Source organism: Sus scrofa, chromosome 5 (assembly GCF_054392235.1).
Source record: "Sus scrofa isolate SSC_HxYL_T2T_F1_AM1 chromosome 5, Sscrofa_HxYL_maternal_Yorkshire_Landrace_v2.0, whole genome shotgun sequence".
Lineage (NCBI taxonomy): Eukaryota > Metazoa > Chordata > Mammalia > Artiodactyla > Suidae > Sus > Sus scrofa.
This window is the reverse complement of record NC_139387.1, coordinates 7,019,192-7,037,691: the sequence shown is the minus strand read 5'-3', so window position 1 is coordinate 7,037,691 and position 18,500 is coordinate 7,019,192. Positions and strand designations below refer to the sequence as shown.

The 18,500-nt window shown below is 47.0% G+C and overlaps 1 protein-coding gene across 2 annotated transcripts in view; it reads left to right on the top strand.

The window, feature by feature from the left end:
* ACO2 (aconitase 2) overlaps positions 1–18,500 on the top strand; it is a 56,881-nt gene that overhangs the window by 14,550 nt on the left and 23,831 nt on the right. For both annotated transcript variants that reach the window (XM_085024737.1, NM_213954.2), the window contains 1 exon segment: positions 15,763–15,899. In XM_085024737.1, the coding sequence (XP_084880863.1) occupies positions 15,826–15,899 (74 nt within the window). In that variant the 5' untranslated portion in view covers positions 15,763–15,825.

The following is an 18,500-nucleotide window of genomic DNA, read 5'->3' as shown; positions in this document are numbered from 1 at the left end:
GCACTGCCGCAGTGCGGTGTAGGTCGCTCCTGGCTCAGTTCTGATCCTTGGCCCGGAAACTCCAGTTGGTTTGGCCACCAACCCTGCATGGTGGCCAAAAAGAAAAAAGAAAATAGTAAATGCTGTCTTAAAAACAAACAAAAACCTGCTTGTAGCATTTTGCATCATAGGTGCTGTTATTTGGGGGTCCATTCGTGTCGTTTTAGACCTCACACAATACTGTCGTATTTATTCCCTTTTTCCAAAAGAAGAAACTGGGTCCAAAGGTGAAATCTGCTGGCACCACACTGCTAGTAAATGACAGGGCTAGCCGAAGAGCTGTATCCAAGTTCGAAGAGCTGTATCCAAGTTCTCTTCTCTGGGCCACACTGCCCCTTGTAAACTGCAGATTATAATTCAGCCTTCTCGGCCCTGCTGGGCTTTTCGCCTGACCTTCCGCCCTGTCTTGCTTTGCCGTTTACCTTCCACCACTTCATACGTTCGTGATTTCTAGCTCCTGCACACGTCACCCGATTGTCTACTTTCTGTGTTACTCTCTGTCCTCTGAGCGCCTCGCAGACCCCTGTCTCTGCTCCACAGTCCTGCTCAGTGAAGTCTTGCCTGGGCATTCCAGGCTGAGTTAATTATTCCCTCTGCTCTATTCCTGCCCCTTGTGTGTTTCCTTCTTGGTGTAGGTGACAGTGGTTTGTGTTTACGTGCTGATCGTGGACAGACTGAAGTGGTGTAAGTGTAGGAAAGGGGTTACATGATAAGCCACCGTCAACCTGTTGCACTTTTGCTCCTCTTGAATGTATTGTCTACAAGGCAGCCACTGTGATTTTTTAAAGTTTTTTTTTTATTACAGTTGATTTACAATGTTCTGGGTTTTTTTTTTGTTTTTTTTTTTTTAATGCAGATAGGATGCTGCTTAACTTCAGTGGCTTCTCATTGCTCTTAGCATCGAGTTAAACATTTAACATGTCCTGCTGTAAAGCTCACACACTTAGAGAAAGGTCAAGGCCGGACTGACTCTTAAAGGTATAGTGAACCACTTCATATTCAGGCAGTTCTTTGCTCAGATACAGAATGAGAAGAAACAAAAGCTGAAGGTGCCAGCTTCCTGGGTTCTAGTCCCACACACTGAAAAGGGTGGTACCAGGACAAAAGGAGCTGATGACTGCACTCAAGTTGTGGCAGCGCCAGTGTCACCAAGTGGGTTTATATTTTGCAGCTCTAGTCTGAAGAGTCCGGGACTGAAAGCGTCATACCTTATCAGATACTGGGAGTCTGGGAGAAACTTTCCCATAACGGCCTCCCAGGGAGGTAAGGAGGCAAAGGAGAGATGGCCTCATAGCTCCTTTAGAGGCCTCCTATCATCTGGTGTTCCTAGATACTGGGCCAAGACTCAGATAAGCTGCAGTTCAAGGCTGCTCGGGTGCTTTTCTCATACACCTGCAAGGTCCCTCGCAATACCTGGCTGCGTTTTACCCCTAGGCTTATTTTCTGCCACTTCCACTGCCCTCTACATGCTTTGCTCCAGCCAAGCTAGTTTTCTCTTTCTTATTGCAGTTAAAAATGCTTTCCTGCTATGGGGCATTTGCACATGTTCACTCTACCTGCCAGGCTCCCTGGTTTCTTTCCCCTAAACCCCATTTTATTTTCCTGGCTAACTCCTCATCATGTTTTGGTTCTCAAATAATCACTTTCTTGGATAGTCTAGATTTGTTTCTCCAGCTTTATATAGTTAGAGCATTACAGCTGCTTAGCCTCTCTTTCGTAGCACTTACATAGTTGCTTCCGTAGTTTCTGGGGTGATTACTTGGTATTTGTCTTCACCAACTTGTAAGCTCAGCAAGGGCAAGAACTGTGTCGGTCTTGTTTATCTCACTAAGTCAGGCACCACAGCACAAAGTTGGGGGCTAGATAAACATCTATTTAATGAATCAGTAATACTTTAGTCTTGTGGGGTTTTTTGTTTTTTGTTTTTGGGGTCACACCCGCAGCATCTGGAGGTTCCCAGGCTAGGGGTTTAATTGGAGCTGCAGCTGCCATCCTACACCATAGCCACAGCAATGCAGGATCCAAGCTGCATCTACGACCTGCCTCACAGCTCACGGCAACGCTGGATCCCCAACCCACTGAGTGAGGCCAGGGATCGAACCCTCATTCCCATGGATACCAGTCAGGTTCATTACTGCCGAGCCACAATGAGAATTCCTTTTAATACTTCAGTTTTAATTAGGGAGGTGGTGTGGTCAAAAAAGCAATGACTTGAGCATTGAGTGACTTGGATTCTGCTCCAAACTGCTATTAACGAGGTACGTGGGACCTAGGATACTCCTCATCTGTCAAGAAAAGAAATTTGGGTGTTCCTGTCATGGCTCAGCGGTTGTTGAACCCAGTTAGCATCTATGAAGTTGCAGGTTTGATCCCTGGCCTCGCTCAGTGGGTTAAGGATCTGATGTTGCCGTGAGCTGTGGTGTAGGTCGAACACCCGGCTTGGGTACTGTGTGGCTGTGGCTGTGGAGTAGGCTGGCAGCTGTGGCTCCAATTTGACCCCTAGCCTGGGAACCTCCATATGCTGTGGTACAGCCCTAAAAAGACAAAAAGACAAAAGAAAAAAAAAAAGAAAGGAAATTTGATGATCTGGGGTCGCTTTGGGTTCTGATAATCTAAGATTCTAGATGAACCATGTAATTAGCAAGAGTTCTAGGAATTCCTGCTGTGGTACAGCAGGTAAGGGATCTGGCATTGCCTCTCTGACAGCATGGATTTGATTCCCAGCCCAGCACAGTGGGTTAAGGATTTGGCGTTGCCAAAGCTGTGGCTTGGATTAGATCCCTGGCTCAAGAACTTCCATATGCCATGGGTTTGGCCAAAAAAAAAAAAGAGAGAGAGAGAAAAATTAGCAGAGTTCTTGGGAGTTCCCGTCGTGGCTCAGTGGTAACGAACCCAAATAGTATCCATGAGGATGTGGGTTCAATCCCTGGCCTCGCTTAGCAGGTTAAGGATCCAGCACTGCCATGAGCTATTGGTGTTAGGTCACAGATGCGGCTCATATCCTATGTTGCTGTGGCTCTGGTGTAAGCCGGCAGCTGCAGCTCTGATTTGACTCCTAGCCTGGAAACTTCCATATATTGCGGGTGTGGCCCTAAAAAGACAAAAAAATTAGCAGCGTTCTGGAGGGATGGGACTTAGGATGAGAATCCAGCTATCTGCTTGACATCTCCACTTGGGTGTCAGACAAGTAGACTCCCGATCTCACCCCCAAAACTGCTTTCCTGTTGCTTTCCCTGTTTCAGTGTATAGCAGCTCCATTCTTCCAGCTACTTAGGCCCAAACCTCAGTGATACTCTTTTTTTTTTTTTTTTTTCCCAGTGATATTCTTGACTTTTCTCTTACTCCTTGGCCAGTTTGTCAGCAGACTTTATTGTTAGTCCTTTCAGACTGTATCCAGATTCTAACCCCCTCTCACCACCTCCACCATCACCATCATTCTTTTTTTTTTTTTTTAAACAGACACACATGCAGCATATGGAAGTTCCCAGGCTAGGGGTCCAGTTGGAGCTGCAGCTGCAGGCCTATGCCACATCCACAGCAATGCTGGCTCTGAGCTGCATCTGCGACCTATGCTGCAGCTTGTGGCAATGCCGGATACCTGACCCACTGAATGAGGCCAGGTATCAAACCTGCATGTTCATGGACACTATTTTGGGTCTTAGCCTGCTGAGCCACAGTGGGAACTCTGTCACTAATTTTTTTAATTGGAAGTTCTCTTAGGTAGTGTTTTCAAACTGTCTATGTTGACCTGTTTTTTTAATTTTTTTCTTTAGGGCACCCATGGCACATGGAAGTTCCCAGGCTAAGTGTCAGTCAGAGTTGCAGCTGCCGGTCTACACCACAGCCACAGCAACTCGGGGTCTGAGCCACATCTGTGACCTACACCACAGCTTATGGCAATGCTGGATTCTTAACCCACTGAGCGGGGCCGTGGGTGGAACCTGTGTTCTCTTGGATACTAGTTGGATTTGTTACCACTGAGCCATAACGGGAACTCCTGTTGGCCTGTTTTGGGATCATGAAATTAATGGGGTGCAAGTTGCCTTTGAAAAAAGATAGTATAGAATGCTAAATGAAACAAGTAGGGAATTCCCGTTGTTCCCTGTTTCTCAGCAGGCTAAAGACCCAGTGTTGTCTCTGTGAAGATGCAGGCTTGATCCCTGGCCTCGCTAAGTGGGTAACGGATATGGTGTCATCACAAGCTGCATGTAGGTCGCAGATGCAGCTCAGATCCAGCACTGCTATGGCTGTGGCATAGGCTAGCAACTGCAGCTCTGATTCAGCCCCTAACCTGGGAACTTCCATGTGCTGCAGGTGCATGAAGAAAAGAAAAAGAAAAAAACCAGACACAAAAGTCACCTAGACTTTTTTATGTGAAATCCCTAGAATAGACAAATCCATAGAAACAGAAAGCACGTTCGTGATTGCCAGTGGCTAGGACAGGGAAGTGAAGAGAAAAAGAAACAACTGTTTAGGGCTGGCTTCTGGTGATGGAAAAGTGGTGATGATTGCACAACAGTGTGAGTGTACTGAATTGTGCACTTAATAGTTACCATGGGGAGTTCTGTGTCTGCATATTTTACCACAATGGAAGTAATAAGAGAGAATGAAAAGTATCGGTGTGCATTGCAGGGGTCGAGTATGGTTTAGTGAAACTTCTGTTTCTTACATTATTCTCTACCTGCTGCTGGGTCACAACCTAAAATGGATTTTGTATGTGTGTGTTTTCAGTCAAAATTTGAAAGTCCTCTCTCTAAGACTCCTTTTAGCTCGGAACAACTTTGGTCAGTACTTGGATGTTGCTAGGGCTCTTTCTCCGATATGGTTTCACTGGGATACAATGGACTTTGAACGACTTCCTCCTTCCCTGATGACGCTCCACAGATGCCATGTGATTTTGAGTAAGTCAGCTCATTTTGTCTCTTTGGCTTTTGCATCTGTGGCTTTGAACTCAAACATGATTTTTATTTGAGCCCTGAGAAGATCTTAGCCTGAAAAATCTGACCACTCATATTTCTTCCTTCACTGACCTCTGTACCTAAAGCATTCAGTAGTCCCTCTTACACATTAGCACATTTTCTGGGGTTCTTTTTTTTTTTTTTTTTTTTTTTGGTTTGGTTTTTGTTTTGTTTTTTGGGGGTTTTTTGTTGTTTTTTGGAAAACAACTATTTCATTTTCATTTTCTTTTTTTTTTGCCTTTTCTAGGGCTGCTCCTGCAGCATAGGGAGGTTCCCAGGCTAGGGGTCTAATTGGAGCTGTAGCCGCCGGCCTACGCCACAGACACAGGAACGCCAGATCGGAGCCGAGTCTGCAACCTACACCACAGCTCACGGCAACGCCAGATCCTTAACCCACTGAGTGAGGCCAGGGATCGAACCCTTAACCTCATGGTTCCTAGTTGGGTTCGTTTCCGCTGTGCCATGACGGGAGCTCCCACACATAGTTTTAACCACACTTGATGCCCTAAAGTGTTATGCATTTTTACACATAAGGGAAAATTGGCAGCAGTGCAAAGAACACCCATGTACTTAACCATATAGGGTCATCAGTTAACGTTTTGCTGTATCTGCTTCATCTGTTTATTTTAAATTATTTTTTTCTGGACCATTTCAGAAGAAATTAAAGGTATTGTGATACCTCATTCCTAAAAACATTCATCTCTTTTTTTTTTTTTTTTTTTTTTTTGTCTTTTGTTGTTGCTATTTCTTGGGCCGCTCCCGCGGCATATGGAGGTTCCCAGGCTAGGGGTTGAATCGGAGCTGTAGCCACCGGCCTACGCCAGAGCCACAGCAACGTGGGATCCGAGCCGCGTCTGCAACCTACACCACAGCTCACGGCAACGCCGGATCGTTAACCCACTGAGCAAGGGCAGGGACCGAACCCACAACCTCATGGTTCCTAGTCGGATTCGTTAACCACTGCACCACGACGGGAACTCCTCATCTCTTAAAAATAAGTGAATTAGTCATATAACTACAGTATCATTACCTGACCTTAGAAGACTAATAGCACTTTGCTTACGTCTCTGACCACAGTCTTAATTTCCTCACTTCTCCCAAAAATGTCTTTAGTAGCTATCTCTTTCCAAATCAAGATCTGATAAAAGATTCGCACACTGCATTGATTTTACTTTTTTAGTCTCTAGAGCAATACCTCACCATTCCTACCTTCCCCACATACACTTTTCTCCCCATGCATTGACCTTTTTTTTTTTGTCTTTTTGGGGCCGCACCTGGGGCATGTAGGGGTTCCCAGGCTAGGGGTCTAGTCAGAGCTGTAGTTGCCAGCCTACACCACAGCCATAGCAATGCAGAATCCGAGCTGTGTCTGCGATCTATAGTACGGCTCATGGCAACGCCGGATCCTTAACCCACTGAGCGAGGCCAGGGATCGAACCTGCATCCTCATGGAGGCTAGTCGGGTTCGTTAATCACTGAGCCATGATGGGAACTCCTACATTGACCTTTCAAAGCGACTAGTCCAGTGTCTTATAGACTGTTCGCTTTCTGGAAGTAATTGATTATTCTTTTATTCCCTGCATTTCCCTTAAACTGAAAGTAAGGTCCCAGAGCTTTCTTAAATTCAGGTTAAATTTTTTTTTTTTTTTTTTTTTTTTTTTTTTGTCAAGAAGTCCTCATAGGTGATGCTGTCTCATCAGAAGGCACGAATGTAGGATAGTCAAGCTGTTGATGATGCTAAGTTTGAACTCTAGGTTGAGCAGGTTTGAACCAGATCCCTGTAGTGTGAAGGTACTTTTTTTTTTTTTTTTCCTTTTCCTTAGTAGCGATACACTTTTGTAAGTTAACTTGATGGAACAAAGGTTTTGCATGTTTCTGAAAACCAGAACACTTTTGGTGGCTCACATGCTACTAGCTGATCCTACCATACTGCGTATGCTACACGATGGTCAGCATGCTTTTCTGCACTGATTTGTCTTGTTGCAACCTAAAATTTGACGTTTTAACCGTGTTTAACTCTTCACTGCAGTGGCATTAATTACATTCACATTGTTGTGAGATCACCACCATTATCTTTTTTTTTTTTTTTTTTTTTTTTCTTTTTCGGTTGCACCCATGGCATAGGAAAGTTCCTGGGCCAGGGATTGAATCCAAGCCAGAACACCTACACCATAGTTTTGGCACTACCGGATCCGTAACCCACTGTGCCAGGCTGGGAATTGAACCCACGCTGCCAGAGAGACACCACCAGGTCATTAACCCACTGTGTCACAGCAGGAATGCCCGCCACCATTTTCTTATTCTTTTAAAACAGCTGTAGAATGGCATTCCTTTGTGGGTGAACCAGAATTTATTAAAATCAGTGTCATGTTTCTGGACACTTGGGTTGTTCTTTTAAAACCAGTGCTGCAGAGAACATCCCTTCCACCTGCAGTGCTCGTTTAAGCGAGTTACTTTTGTGTTTTGGGGCTTTGGGGTTTTTTTGGTTGTTGTTGCTTTTTAGGGCTGCACCTGCAGTGTATGGAAGTTCCAGGCTGGGAGTCAAATTGGAGCTATAGCTGCTGCCTATGCCTACGCCACAGCATTGCCAGATCCGAGCTGTGTTTTTGACCTCCACCACAACTCTGAGTGATGCTGGATCCTTAACTCACTCAGTGGGGCCAGGGATCAAATCTGAAACCGCATGGATACTAGTTGGACTCATTTCTGCTAATCAACTATAGGAACTCCCTTAAGTGAGTATTTTTATAAGATAGTTTACTGGAAGAGGGGAAGCTAGGCAGAAGGTACAAACATTTTACATTTTAATAGGTTTTGCCTAATTGTTTCAAAATGTTTCAACCTGTTTACATTCTAACCAAAAGCATCTGAGCTTGCTTTTTCTTACTGTTGGTTCCCACAAGGTTTACTGAACTTGTTCTGTATTTAATCTTGCTCAATGAGGAAGAATTAGTTAGTAAAGTAAAAGCAACATTCATTGGTTTAATTAACTGTTATTTATGTAGTACCTTCTGTGTGTCAGACCTGGTGTTCAGGCAGGTGCAGTTTTATTATGGATAAACACACAATCCCTCCCTGCATAGATCTTACAAGCTAGTGGAGACAGATACCATCTCATAAATGAATGTCAGAAAGTAGTAAGTGGGCATATATAACAGGAGGCTTTGCTTGGGCTAGGAGGTCAAGAAGGATTCTCAAAGAAAGTGAAATTTGTAACTTGAAGGATCGATGGGAATTACCTGGAGAAAGGGTGGATTGGGAAGGGAGTGGGTGGAGAACATTGTAAGCAAAAGAAACAGCATGTGCAAAGGCCCAGTGGCAGAACTTTTTGGTATTTGTACTGGCTAAGGAGTTCTCTTGTAGCACAGCAGGTTAAGGATCTGGTGTTGGGTCGCTGCTGTGGCTCAGGTTTGATCCATGGCCTGGGAACTTCCACATGCCTCAGGCATGGCCAAAAAAAAAAAAAAAAAAAAAAAAAAAAAGATTTGTACTGGCTAAGGAAATTCAACATGTTTGGTGCCCTGGAGGAAAGCAAATTCTGAATTATTCAGAAGAGACCAAATAGATGAGGTCCCACTGCCAGGACCCCATAAGCAGAAGGGCTTTCAGAGGGATAGGAGGCTTTCCAAGGCAGATTCTCACAAACTGCAAGTTGACTGAAGGAGAGGCAGAAGAGGTGCACATACAGCTTAGATTTTTAGAATGGCTTGGCCAAAGCTGGAAGGAGGGCAAGTAACTAAGGAGAAATACCCTGGCAGCTGGACTACATCAGGAAGGGGTTAGGAATGTCACAGGCCCAAATGAACTAAGGCTTCTGAAAAATGCTGATCAACCAAAAGCTGGGTTTGCAGTAAGCAAGATAGGAAGAGACATGCCCCTTCTGCCAGACTCCAGAAAACATCGAATTCTATGTCTGTCTCCTCCATGAAGGAAAATAATACAGTCTAACATACGTTGGGAGTCCCCTGGTGACCTAGCAGTTAAGGATTCAGTATTGTCACTGCTGTGGCGTAGCATCGGTCCCTGGCCTGGAAACTTCTGCGTGCCACAGTATGGCCAAAAAACCCAGGCGAACGTATTTAACGTATATTATCTGAACAGGCTTTGTGCCAAGCACTTGAAGTAGATTACTGCATTTAATATGAGCACTGGCATTTATCTCCATTTTCCTCTATGGGGAAGCTAAAGCTTGGGGTGGGCCAATTAACTTATCTAGGGCCACAGCAGGATAAAATTTCACCGAGTTGGACTGTCTGACTACAGGTCTTTAATCTGACCCATCACACCATGGTACCTTCAAATAGGAAAAGATAGGCTGTGTGGGGTAAGAGGGTACTAGAATCCAGGGGGATTTGCTCATCTTAGAAAGAGGCCTGTGCTTGCATCTTGGATTCACTGCTTATTACACGTAAGACCTCTGACTTAACCTCTCTGATCTTCAGTTTCCACATCTGTAATATGGGAATAACAATTACCTTGCACTGTTACTGGAGTTCAAAATTAGGCACAGTGGAGTTCCCTTTGTGGCGCAGCAGAAACAAATCTGACTAGTATCCATGAGGACTCAGGTTCGATCCCTGGCCTCGCTCAGTGGGTTATGAATCTATTTCTGTCATGAGCTGTGGTGTAGGTCTCAGACACAGCTGGGATCCTGCATGGCTGTGGCTGTGGTATAGGCCGGCAAGCTACAGCTGTGATTTGATCCCTCGCCTGGGAACTTCCATACGCCGTGGATGCAGCTATAAAAAGAAAAAAAAAATTAGGCACAGGCAATGCTTGGCATAGAGCAGGTAGTTAATAGGTAATGGCTGTTTTTGTTTTTATCCTGAGGGTGGGGGGAGACACCCAGAGTCCAGTCTTCATTTTACGTGTGTGTGGTCCGTGAGGGAATGATACGTGGTGTCCTTGCCCTTGAAGTCAGTCCTGGAGCAAGCATATTAGCATGGTCCACCTCTGCAGAGCTACAGGTGACATTTCATACACTTGTCACAGCCCTGCAGTGAAGCAGGGAGCAAGGCTGAAATTTCACCCTTTACAAGTTTGCAAACTGAGGCCTGGAGGAACAAAATGAATTGCTTAAGGTCTCAGAGCCAAGCGAACATCTTTTTACTTTTTTGTTGGGATTAGTAGAGTGAGATCAGCGAGAGTGAGTATTGAATTCTGTAGGGCATTTGACAGGTCAGGTGTCCCTAACCACGAGACAGACGCCATGGCTTAGTGACACCTCAGTCAGGTGGTTATGTTGTGGGCTGAAGACCTGGTCCTGGGAAGTGTCACTAAATAGATCACTGTTGGCCTGAGCACACGTCCACCTTGCGGAGCCTGGCCTGGGATGTTTCACTTTGGTACCGAGACTTGGCTGAAGAACCTGGGCTTGTGCTTCTTGCACCTGCGGCTCGCACACCCTGGGAGAGCCACCCTGTCAGGACCTGAGGTGACTGACCAGGACTCCTGCAGACCACAAGGGGCTGGAGGTGGACAGACACTGATGCTGGAACTAAATCGAGATTAAGGTAGGGCTCCTCTGCACTGAAAACCAAGTGTGCAGGTACAGTGGGGTTTGAGCAGTCGGAGAGGAAGACGGCTGCTGGGGTGTCGGGAGACCTGGAAGTAACGTGCCTGTCTGCGATGAGGTGGGCTGTCGCGGGCTTCACAGAGGAGATGGCCACCCCTGAGCCTCCAGCTCAGGGCGTGGTCAGCCTGTTACAGAAGTTAGAAACGTGCCATGTAAAGGGAGTGCTGGAAAACTCGGCACTGCCCTTGGCCTGGAGAAGAGATTTCAAGAGAACGACACGGTATAGCTGTCTCCACATGGTTGAGGGACCCTCATCCGCCACTGAGCCGCTGACCTGTGTAGCGTTTAGGATTATGTACTCTTTTTTGTTTTTTTTTTCCTTTTTTTAGGGCCATACCCGTGGCACATGGAGGTTCCCAGGCTAGGGGTCCAACTCACTCCATCCCTGAGCGAGGCCAGGGATCGAACCCACAACGTCATGACTACTAGTCGGATTCGTTTCCATTGCGCCACAGTGGGAACTCCAGGATTATGTATTCTTAACAAACTCAGAAGATTCTGTTGCATCCGAGGTCTAGGAACCAATGTCCTGAGGAAGAGCTTGGGTTTATTTCATATGGTCCAGAGGGCAGACCCCAGACTAAAAAGCAGACTGCAAGGAAACACAGTTTGGCTGAATGTGGGAGAATATTTTTAAATTTTTCAGAAATGGATTGGTAGTCATGTGGGATGAGGGGATCTGAATTTTAAAATGTTTTTAGAAAAAAATGAACTAATGAACATTTCAGCTTGTTCTAGCCTTCCTAAAAACTCTTTCCATTCTTAGTAATATATAAACCTGAACTGTCACATGTGGCAACTTTAATTAAAATTGAGGACTTCCCATGTGGCTCAGAAAGTTATTAAAGATCTGGTGGTGTTGGAGTTCCCATTGTGGCGCAGTGAAAAACGAATCTGACTAGGAACCGGAAGGTTGCAGGTTCAATCCCTGGCCTCACTCAGTGGGTTAAGGATACAACTTTGCCATGAGCTGTGGTGTAGGTCACAGACACACCTCGGATCTAGCATTGCTGTGGCTGTGGCGTTGGCTGGCAGCTACAGCTCCTATTCGACCCCTAGCCTGGGAACCTCCATATGCCATGGGTATGGCCCTAAAAAGACAAAAAAAAAAAAAAAAAAAAAGATCTGGTAGTGTTACTGCAATGGCTCGGGTCACAGGTTTGATCCCTGGCCTGGGTACAGCCAAGTAAAAAACCTGAATAACGTTAAACATTCCACTCCCTAGTCACACTCAGCAGACTTCAAGTGCCCCATGGCCACATGTGGATGGCAAGGATCTAGAGCGTGTCCGTTATGGCAGGAGGTTCTCTTGGACAGTCTGGCTATTGTGAACAGGTGTCTTTTTTTGTTTGTTAAATAGGATTTTTATTTTTTCCACTATAGTTGATTTATAATGTTCTGTCAGTTTCTGCTGTACAGCCGAGTGACCCTAGTCATACATAAATATTTTTTTCTCACATTATCCTCCATCATGTTCCATCACAAGTGACTGTATATAGTTCCCTGTGCTATACAGCACGATCTCATTGCTTATCTACTTCAAATGCAATAATTTGCATCTCCTAACTCCAAACTCAACCACAAGTCTGTCCTCCAAGTCCATGAGTTTGTTTCTTTTCTGTAGAAGGTTCATTTGTGCCGTATATTAGATTAAGTGATATGGTATTTGTCTTTCTGACTTACTGCACTTAGAGAATGAGAACCTCTAGTCCCATCCATGTTTCTGCAAATGGCATCATTTTGTTCTTTTTTGTGGCGGAGTAGTATTCCATTGTGTATATGTACCACATCTTCTTAATCCAGTCATCTGTCGATGGACATTTAGGTTGTTTCCGTGTCTTGGCTGTTGTGAATAGCGCTTCAGTGAACACAGGGGTACCTGTATCTTTTCAATGAAAGTTTTGTCCCGGTATATGCCCAGGAGTGAGATTGCTGGGTCATGTGGCAGTTCTATATTTATTTTTCTGAGGAACCTCCATACTGTTTTCCATAGTAGTTGTACCATGAACAGATATCTTCACATAGTTGGTAAGCAGAGAAGGACCAGGATTAAGGATGATGATTTGTTCGATGGTTCATTTGTTATTAACGTATGGAGTTTATCTTCATTTGGGGGGCAAAGCTTAGCAGGTAGAGCCTGGGGCACCAGCAGAAGGTGGGCCAGTCAGGCTGGATTTGGGTTTTACTTGCTATTCTGTGGTCCTGGACACTCCTCTGTTTCCCCCCTTGGAAAATATGCTAATCAAAGAAGCCACTTCACTGGGTGGCCGTGAGGATTCCATGGGTGTGACGTACACAAAGTGCTTATTTATTTAGCATGGTGCTCGTCTCATACCAGGCACTAATAAATAGTCTCTTTTTTTAATCCAAAAGTTGTACTCTGTATGAACATATTGTTTTGTCCCTTTTTTCTCCAATCAGCATTATTACTTTTTTTTTTTTTCTTTCTTTTTAGGGCCACACCCATGGCATATGGAAGTTCCAAGAGTAGGGGTGCAGTCGGAGCTGCAGCTGCTGGCCACAGCACAGCCACAGCAATGCTATGGGATCTGAGCCATGTCTGTGACCTACACCATAGCTCACGGCAGCACTGGATCCTTAACCCACTGAGCAAGGCCAAGAATCAAACCCAGGTCCTCATGGATACTAGTCAAATTCGGTTCGTTACTGCTTTGTCACGACAGGAACTTCACATATCAGCATTATTACTTAAATCCATTTTAAAGTATCGATATGTATCCATAGATTTCTTAGTTGTTCTGATTGTTAGGAATTTGGTCCTTTAGCTTTCTCTACAGTGTAATTATGACAGTTACTCGTTTTGCCTATTGGGCCAGACACTAGGTACTCATTTTTATTTCTAAGGAAAACTGAAGTTTGGGTAGTTAAGGCAATAGACTTATGCATAAACATTGGAAAGATGTCAGAGGTTGATAAATGAAAAAAAGCAAGTTGCAGAACAGCTTGTATAGCTTCTCATTTGTGTGAAAAACACAGAGGAGGCTGAGCGTATGCTTATAAATGCACAGCGGTAGTGATAGAAACTGCCAAGTACTTCGTTATCTCCTAACTTTCACAACAGCTCTGTGCGGAAATGAGTACTTGGAGAGGGTTGATTGTTCTAGGTGACTCAGGTGGTAAATGGCACCTGGGATTTAAGCCCAGGTCTCCCCACTCTCCCGCTGTCAGTGCCCCCCGCCCCCACCTGGAAGCAGCAGCAGCAGCAGACGTGCCTGCAGCTGCACGTGCCCCACGCTCCTCCTCTGCACAAGCTGTTGAAAGTCTTTTGGTGGGTTCTTCACCCCTACCCAGTAAGGCAGATAGAGAGGGTCCCTTGGTGGATTTTGAGCTGGAGGACAAGTGGATCTGAAGTTGGCATTGGGGAGTTCCCGTCATGGCGCAGTGGTTAACGAATCCAACTAGGAACCATGAGGTTGCAGGTTGGGTCCCTGCCCTTGCTCAGTGGGTTAACGATCCGGCGTTGCCGTGAGCTGTGGTGTAGGTTGCAGACGCAGCTTGGATCCCGCGTTGCTGTGGCTGTGGCGTAGGCCGGTGGCTACAGCTCCGATTGGACCCCTAGCCTGGGAACCTCCATATGCCGTGGGAGCGGCCCAAGAAATAGCAACAACAACAACAACAAAAAAAGACAAAAAGACAAAAAAAAATAAAATGAAGTCGGCATTGGGAGGTCACTACTGCAGTGGTGGGTAGGTGGGTGCTGCTTGAGGCGTTCTGTACTCATTGCTGGGTGATGACCTAAACAGGGAGTATTTGTATTGGTCCAGACGCTAAAGTTGGCAGGGCTTGGATTTAAACGTCCAGTTGACATATGGAAGGGAGCCTGGGACAGTGGCTTAAGCTTTGCCTCCTTCCTTGCCCAAGGGTATGACCTCCTAGACAGGGAACGTCACTGTTCTTATCTTTGTCGCATCTTTGGGTTCCCATAGTCTTCCTTGGTCACAGCATATCTTGTGAAGGTTGTCAGCCGTAGTTTAAAGTTAATGACTACAGACCCCATTGTAACAATCATTTATTTCTTGCACACAGTTCCGGTGGGCCAGGAATTTGGGGGCGGCCTGACTGTGTTTCTGGCTCAGAGAAATTGCAGCCCAGGTTGTTGGCCAGGGCTGTGGTGACCCGAAGGCTTGAGCTGTGGCAGGAGCACTTGCTTGTGAGAGGGCGAGCTTACATGCCTAGCAAGGTGGTGCTGGTTTTTGGCAGGAGGCTTCACTTTGTCTCTAGGTGGGCCTCGCTCAGGACTGCTTAAATGTTTTCACAGCAGGAGAGACTGTCTCCCCCACCCCCCACCGCCCGCCCCGGCATTCAAAGAAGGAGAAAACCAGGCAGAAGCGGTCATTTTTATGACCTAGTCTCAGAGGTCCCATAGCTTCACTCTGCCACAGCTTATCCACTAGAAGTAAATCTCTAATATGTGCCAGGTAGTCCAGATACAGATAAATAAGACAAATTAAGCTTAATCCCAAGCCTCAAGGACGCTGCAGTGCGGCAGAATAGCAGGTACCGTGTGGGCAGTGCTTTCGACTGACCAGCCTGAGGACGTCCACAGATGTTCTCATTTGACCTCCCCACAGACTGTATGGTCGCTGCAGCTTGTATCCTCATTGCCTATCCTTTTTGGCTCTCAGATGATGGAGCATTTTCTTTTCTTTCTTTCTTTCTTTTTTTTTTTTTTTCCTTTTTAGGGCCGCACCCACGGCATATGGAAGTTCCCAGGCTAGGGGTCCAATCGGAGCTGTAGCCACCAGCCTACGCCACAGCCACAGCAACGCAGGATCCGAGCTGCATCTGCAACCTACACCACAGCTCATGGCAATGCCAGATCCTTAACCCACTGAGCGAGGCCAGGGATCGAACCCATGTCTTCATGGATGGTAGTCAGGTTCGCTAATCACTGAGCCACAACAGGAACTCCAGGATTTTCTTAAATGGATATAGAACTCGACTTTGGTCCCAGAAATTCTGACTATCCAAGTCCCTTGTGCTTTCTTCTTCCACATGCTGTGTCCTTAGTGGCTGCTGTGTCATTCCTGTGCCTCAGGTGAGGGAACTGACTGGCGCTGAGAGCTCTTGACACTCTAATGCCTGGCTGTTTTCCCCACACTGCGCCCGTAGGGGGGTGGCCCGCTCTAAACACTCCCCTGACAGCTGCTGATGTCTTTCCTCTTTCAGAAAGCCCTGGGTGTGCGGCAGTACCATGTGGCCTCAGTCCTGTGCCAGCGGGCCAAGGTGGCCATGAGCCACTTCGAGCCCCACGAGTACATCCGCTATGACCTGCTTGAGAAGAACATCGACATCGTTCGCAAGCGGTAAGGCTACGGCGGGGGCGGCGGAGAGCACCAAAGGGTGTGGGGGCTTCTGGTGCTGCCCGCCCCTCCGGGGCCGCGTAGGAGATGTTTGACGACGAAGGATGGTGGATGACAGTGGCAGGATCGAGTCATTTAGGGTACACAGGTCCCTGCCGAGGAAGGGTGCTCCAGGTCAGTGGTGGACATTCTGCCCTTTCTGCAAAGGGCAGGTGTTCTCGAGAAGCCTGGAGATGTGGCCCATAGGGAAGGTCCCAGGCCTTCTTTGGTGCTGTGGCCTGAACCTCCCAGCCACCCTTTCCAGGACAGATGACTAAGCCTCAGCAAGTTCTCTGGGGATCTGGCAGGCCTGGTGGGTTCAGAAATACATGCATGGAGTTCCCTTCATGGCTCAGAGGTGAACGAACCAGACTGGGATCCATGAGGATGCTGCTTTGATCCCTGGCTTCACTCAGTGAGTTAAGGGTCTGGCATTGCTGTGAGCTGTGGTGCAGATTGCAGACACGGCTTGGAGCCCACGTTGCTATGGCCGTGGCGTAGGCCCGCAGGTGTAGCTCCAATTTGACCCCTAGTCTGGGATCTTACATATGCTGCAGGTGTGGCCCTAAAAAGCAAAAAAAAAAACGCATGTATTTCCTCTTTGGTGCATGAGCCCAGGGGAGAGCCCAGGCTTGAGACTTAGAAGGCAGCACAGGTGGAATCTTGAGCATACCTTTTTTCTGGGCCTGTCTTAGCTCATTTGGTGAAATGGCAGCCATCTTAGCACTCCTCCCCTGTGTGCCAGGTCCTGGGCTAGAAGCTGGCACAGGGGGGTGGGGAGCGGGGACTGGTAGTGCATAGCAGCCAGCACTGTGCCCGGGACTCGACTTGCTACAGACAGCGCTGCGCGCTTCCCTGTGTGGCGACCTGACCCTGGGCGGAGGAGAGATCACATGCGAGTACACCGTACACCCATTTACAGCTGAGGACGGGGCTCAGGTGGACAAGCAGCTTGCCCAAGGCCGCACAGCGATCGAGTGAGGGGACCTTGTCTCCAGGCGCTTGTCCAGCGCCCGCGCCACCATCCAACCCTTGCTGTCTTTTGCCACTTTGCTTCCTGTTTACTGATACCCCCAGTTCAGTTTTAAGGGTTAAGGGATTATCTGAGTCTTCATCTCCAAGGACCTCCAGCGGGGCATCCCTAATTATAGCAAGGACCTCCTAATGTGGCTCAGGTGCTGCGGGCCTTACTGCTAAAAATGTGGTCCATGTATCAGTGGCATCAGCATCAACAAGCAGCATCAGAAGCTTATGAGAAATGCAGAACCTGGCACAGCCGGTTAAGAATCTGACTAGTATCCACGAGGATATGGTTTCAGTCCTTGGCTTCGCTCAGTGGGTTAAAGGATCCAGTGTTGCCGTCAGCTGTGGTGTAGGTCGCATGCATAGTTCAGATCCCGAGTTGCTGAGACTGGTATAGGCCGGCAGCTACAGCTCCGATTTGATCCCTAGTCTGGGAACTTCCATGTGCCACAGGTACAGCCCTAAAAAAAGAAATGCAGAACCTTAGGCCCCACTGCAGACCCACTGAGTCAGAATCTGCAGTTTTATCAGGAGCCCCAGGTGGCTGGAGTGCCTATCAAAGTGTTAGAAGCCCTGGCCAGTTTGCCAGCCGGTTCTAACGTGCAGTCAGCCTTGAAACCCCTGTCCCCATCACTGTGAGACCTTTTGCACTTTCCCCCCAGAAAACACTGTTTTATTTATTCTTAGGGCTTTCGGGTCACAGCTAAGTGGAAAAATAATGGATTTTCTTGTAGTGTGCAGAAATACTTCCCCCTTGCTCTTCGTCATGCTTAGAAGGAGAGTTAACATAGACGCTTGCTTTGAGATAACTTGACAAAAGAGCATTATTCACCATTTTGTCTTTGCTTTAAAAAATTAACCAGGAGTTCCCACTGTGGCTCAGTGGGATAAGGGTCTGGTATTGTTTCTGCTGCTGTGCAGGTTCAATCCCCTGCCTGGTGCATTGGGTTAAGGATCCAGTGTTGTCATAGCTGTGGCATAGGTCAAAGCTGCGGCTTGGATTTGATCCCTGGCCTGGGAACTTCCATGTGCCACAGGTGTGGCCAAAAATTTAATTAAAAAGCTGCCCTTTAAGGTACTGGGAATTGTTTTGGGGGTTTTTATTATTTTTTTTTTTAATTTTTTCATCTTTTTGTCTTTTTAGGGCCGCACCCACGGCATATGGAGGTTCCCAGTTAGGGATCTAATTGGAGCTACAGCTGCTGGCTTACACCACAGTCACAGCAACGAGGGATCCAAGCCACGTCTGCAACCTACACCACAGCTCATGGCAACGCTGGATCCTTAACCCACTGAGAGAGGCCACGGATCAAACCTGCATCCTCGGAGTTCCCGTCGTGGCGCAGTGGTTAACGAATCCGACTAGGAACCATGAGGTTGCGGGTTCGGTCCCTGCCCTTGCTCAGTGGGTTAACGATCCGGCGTTGCCGTGAGCTGTGGTGTAGGTTGCAGCCGAGGCTCGGATCCCGCGTTGCTGTGGCTCTGGCGTAGGCCGGTGGCTATAGCTCCGATTCAACCCCTAACCTGGGAACCTCCATATGC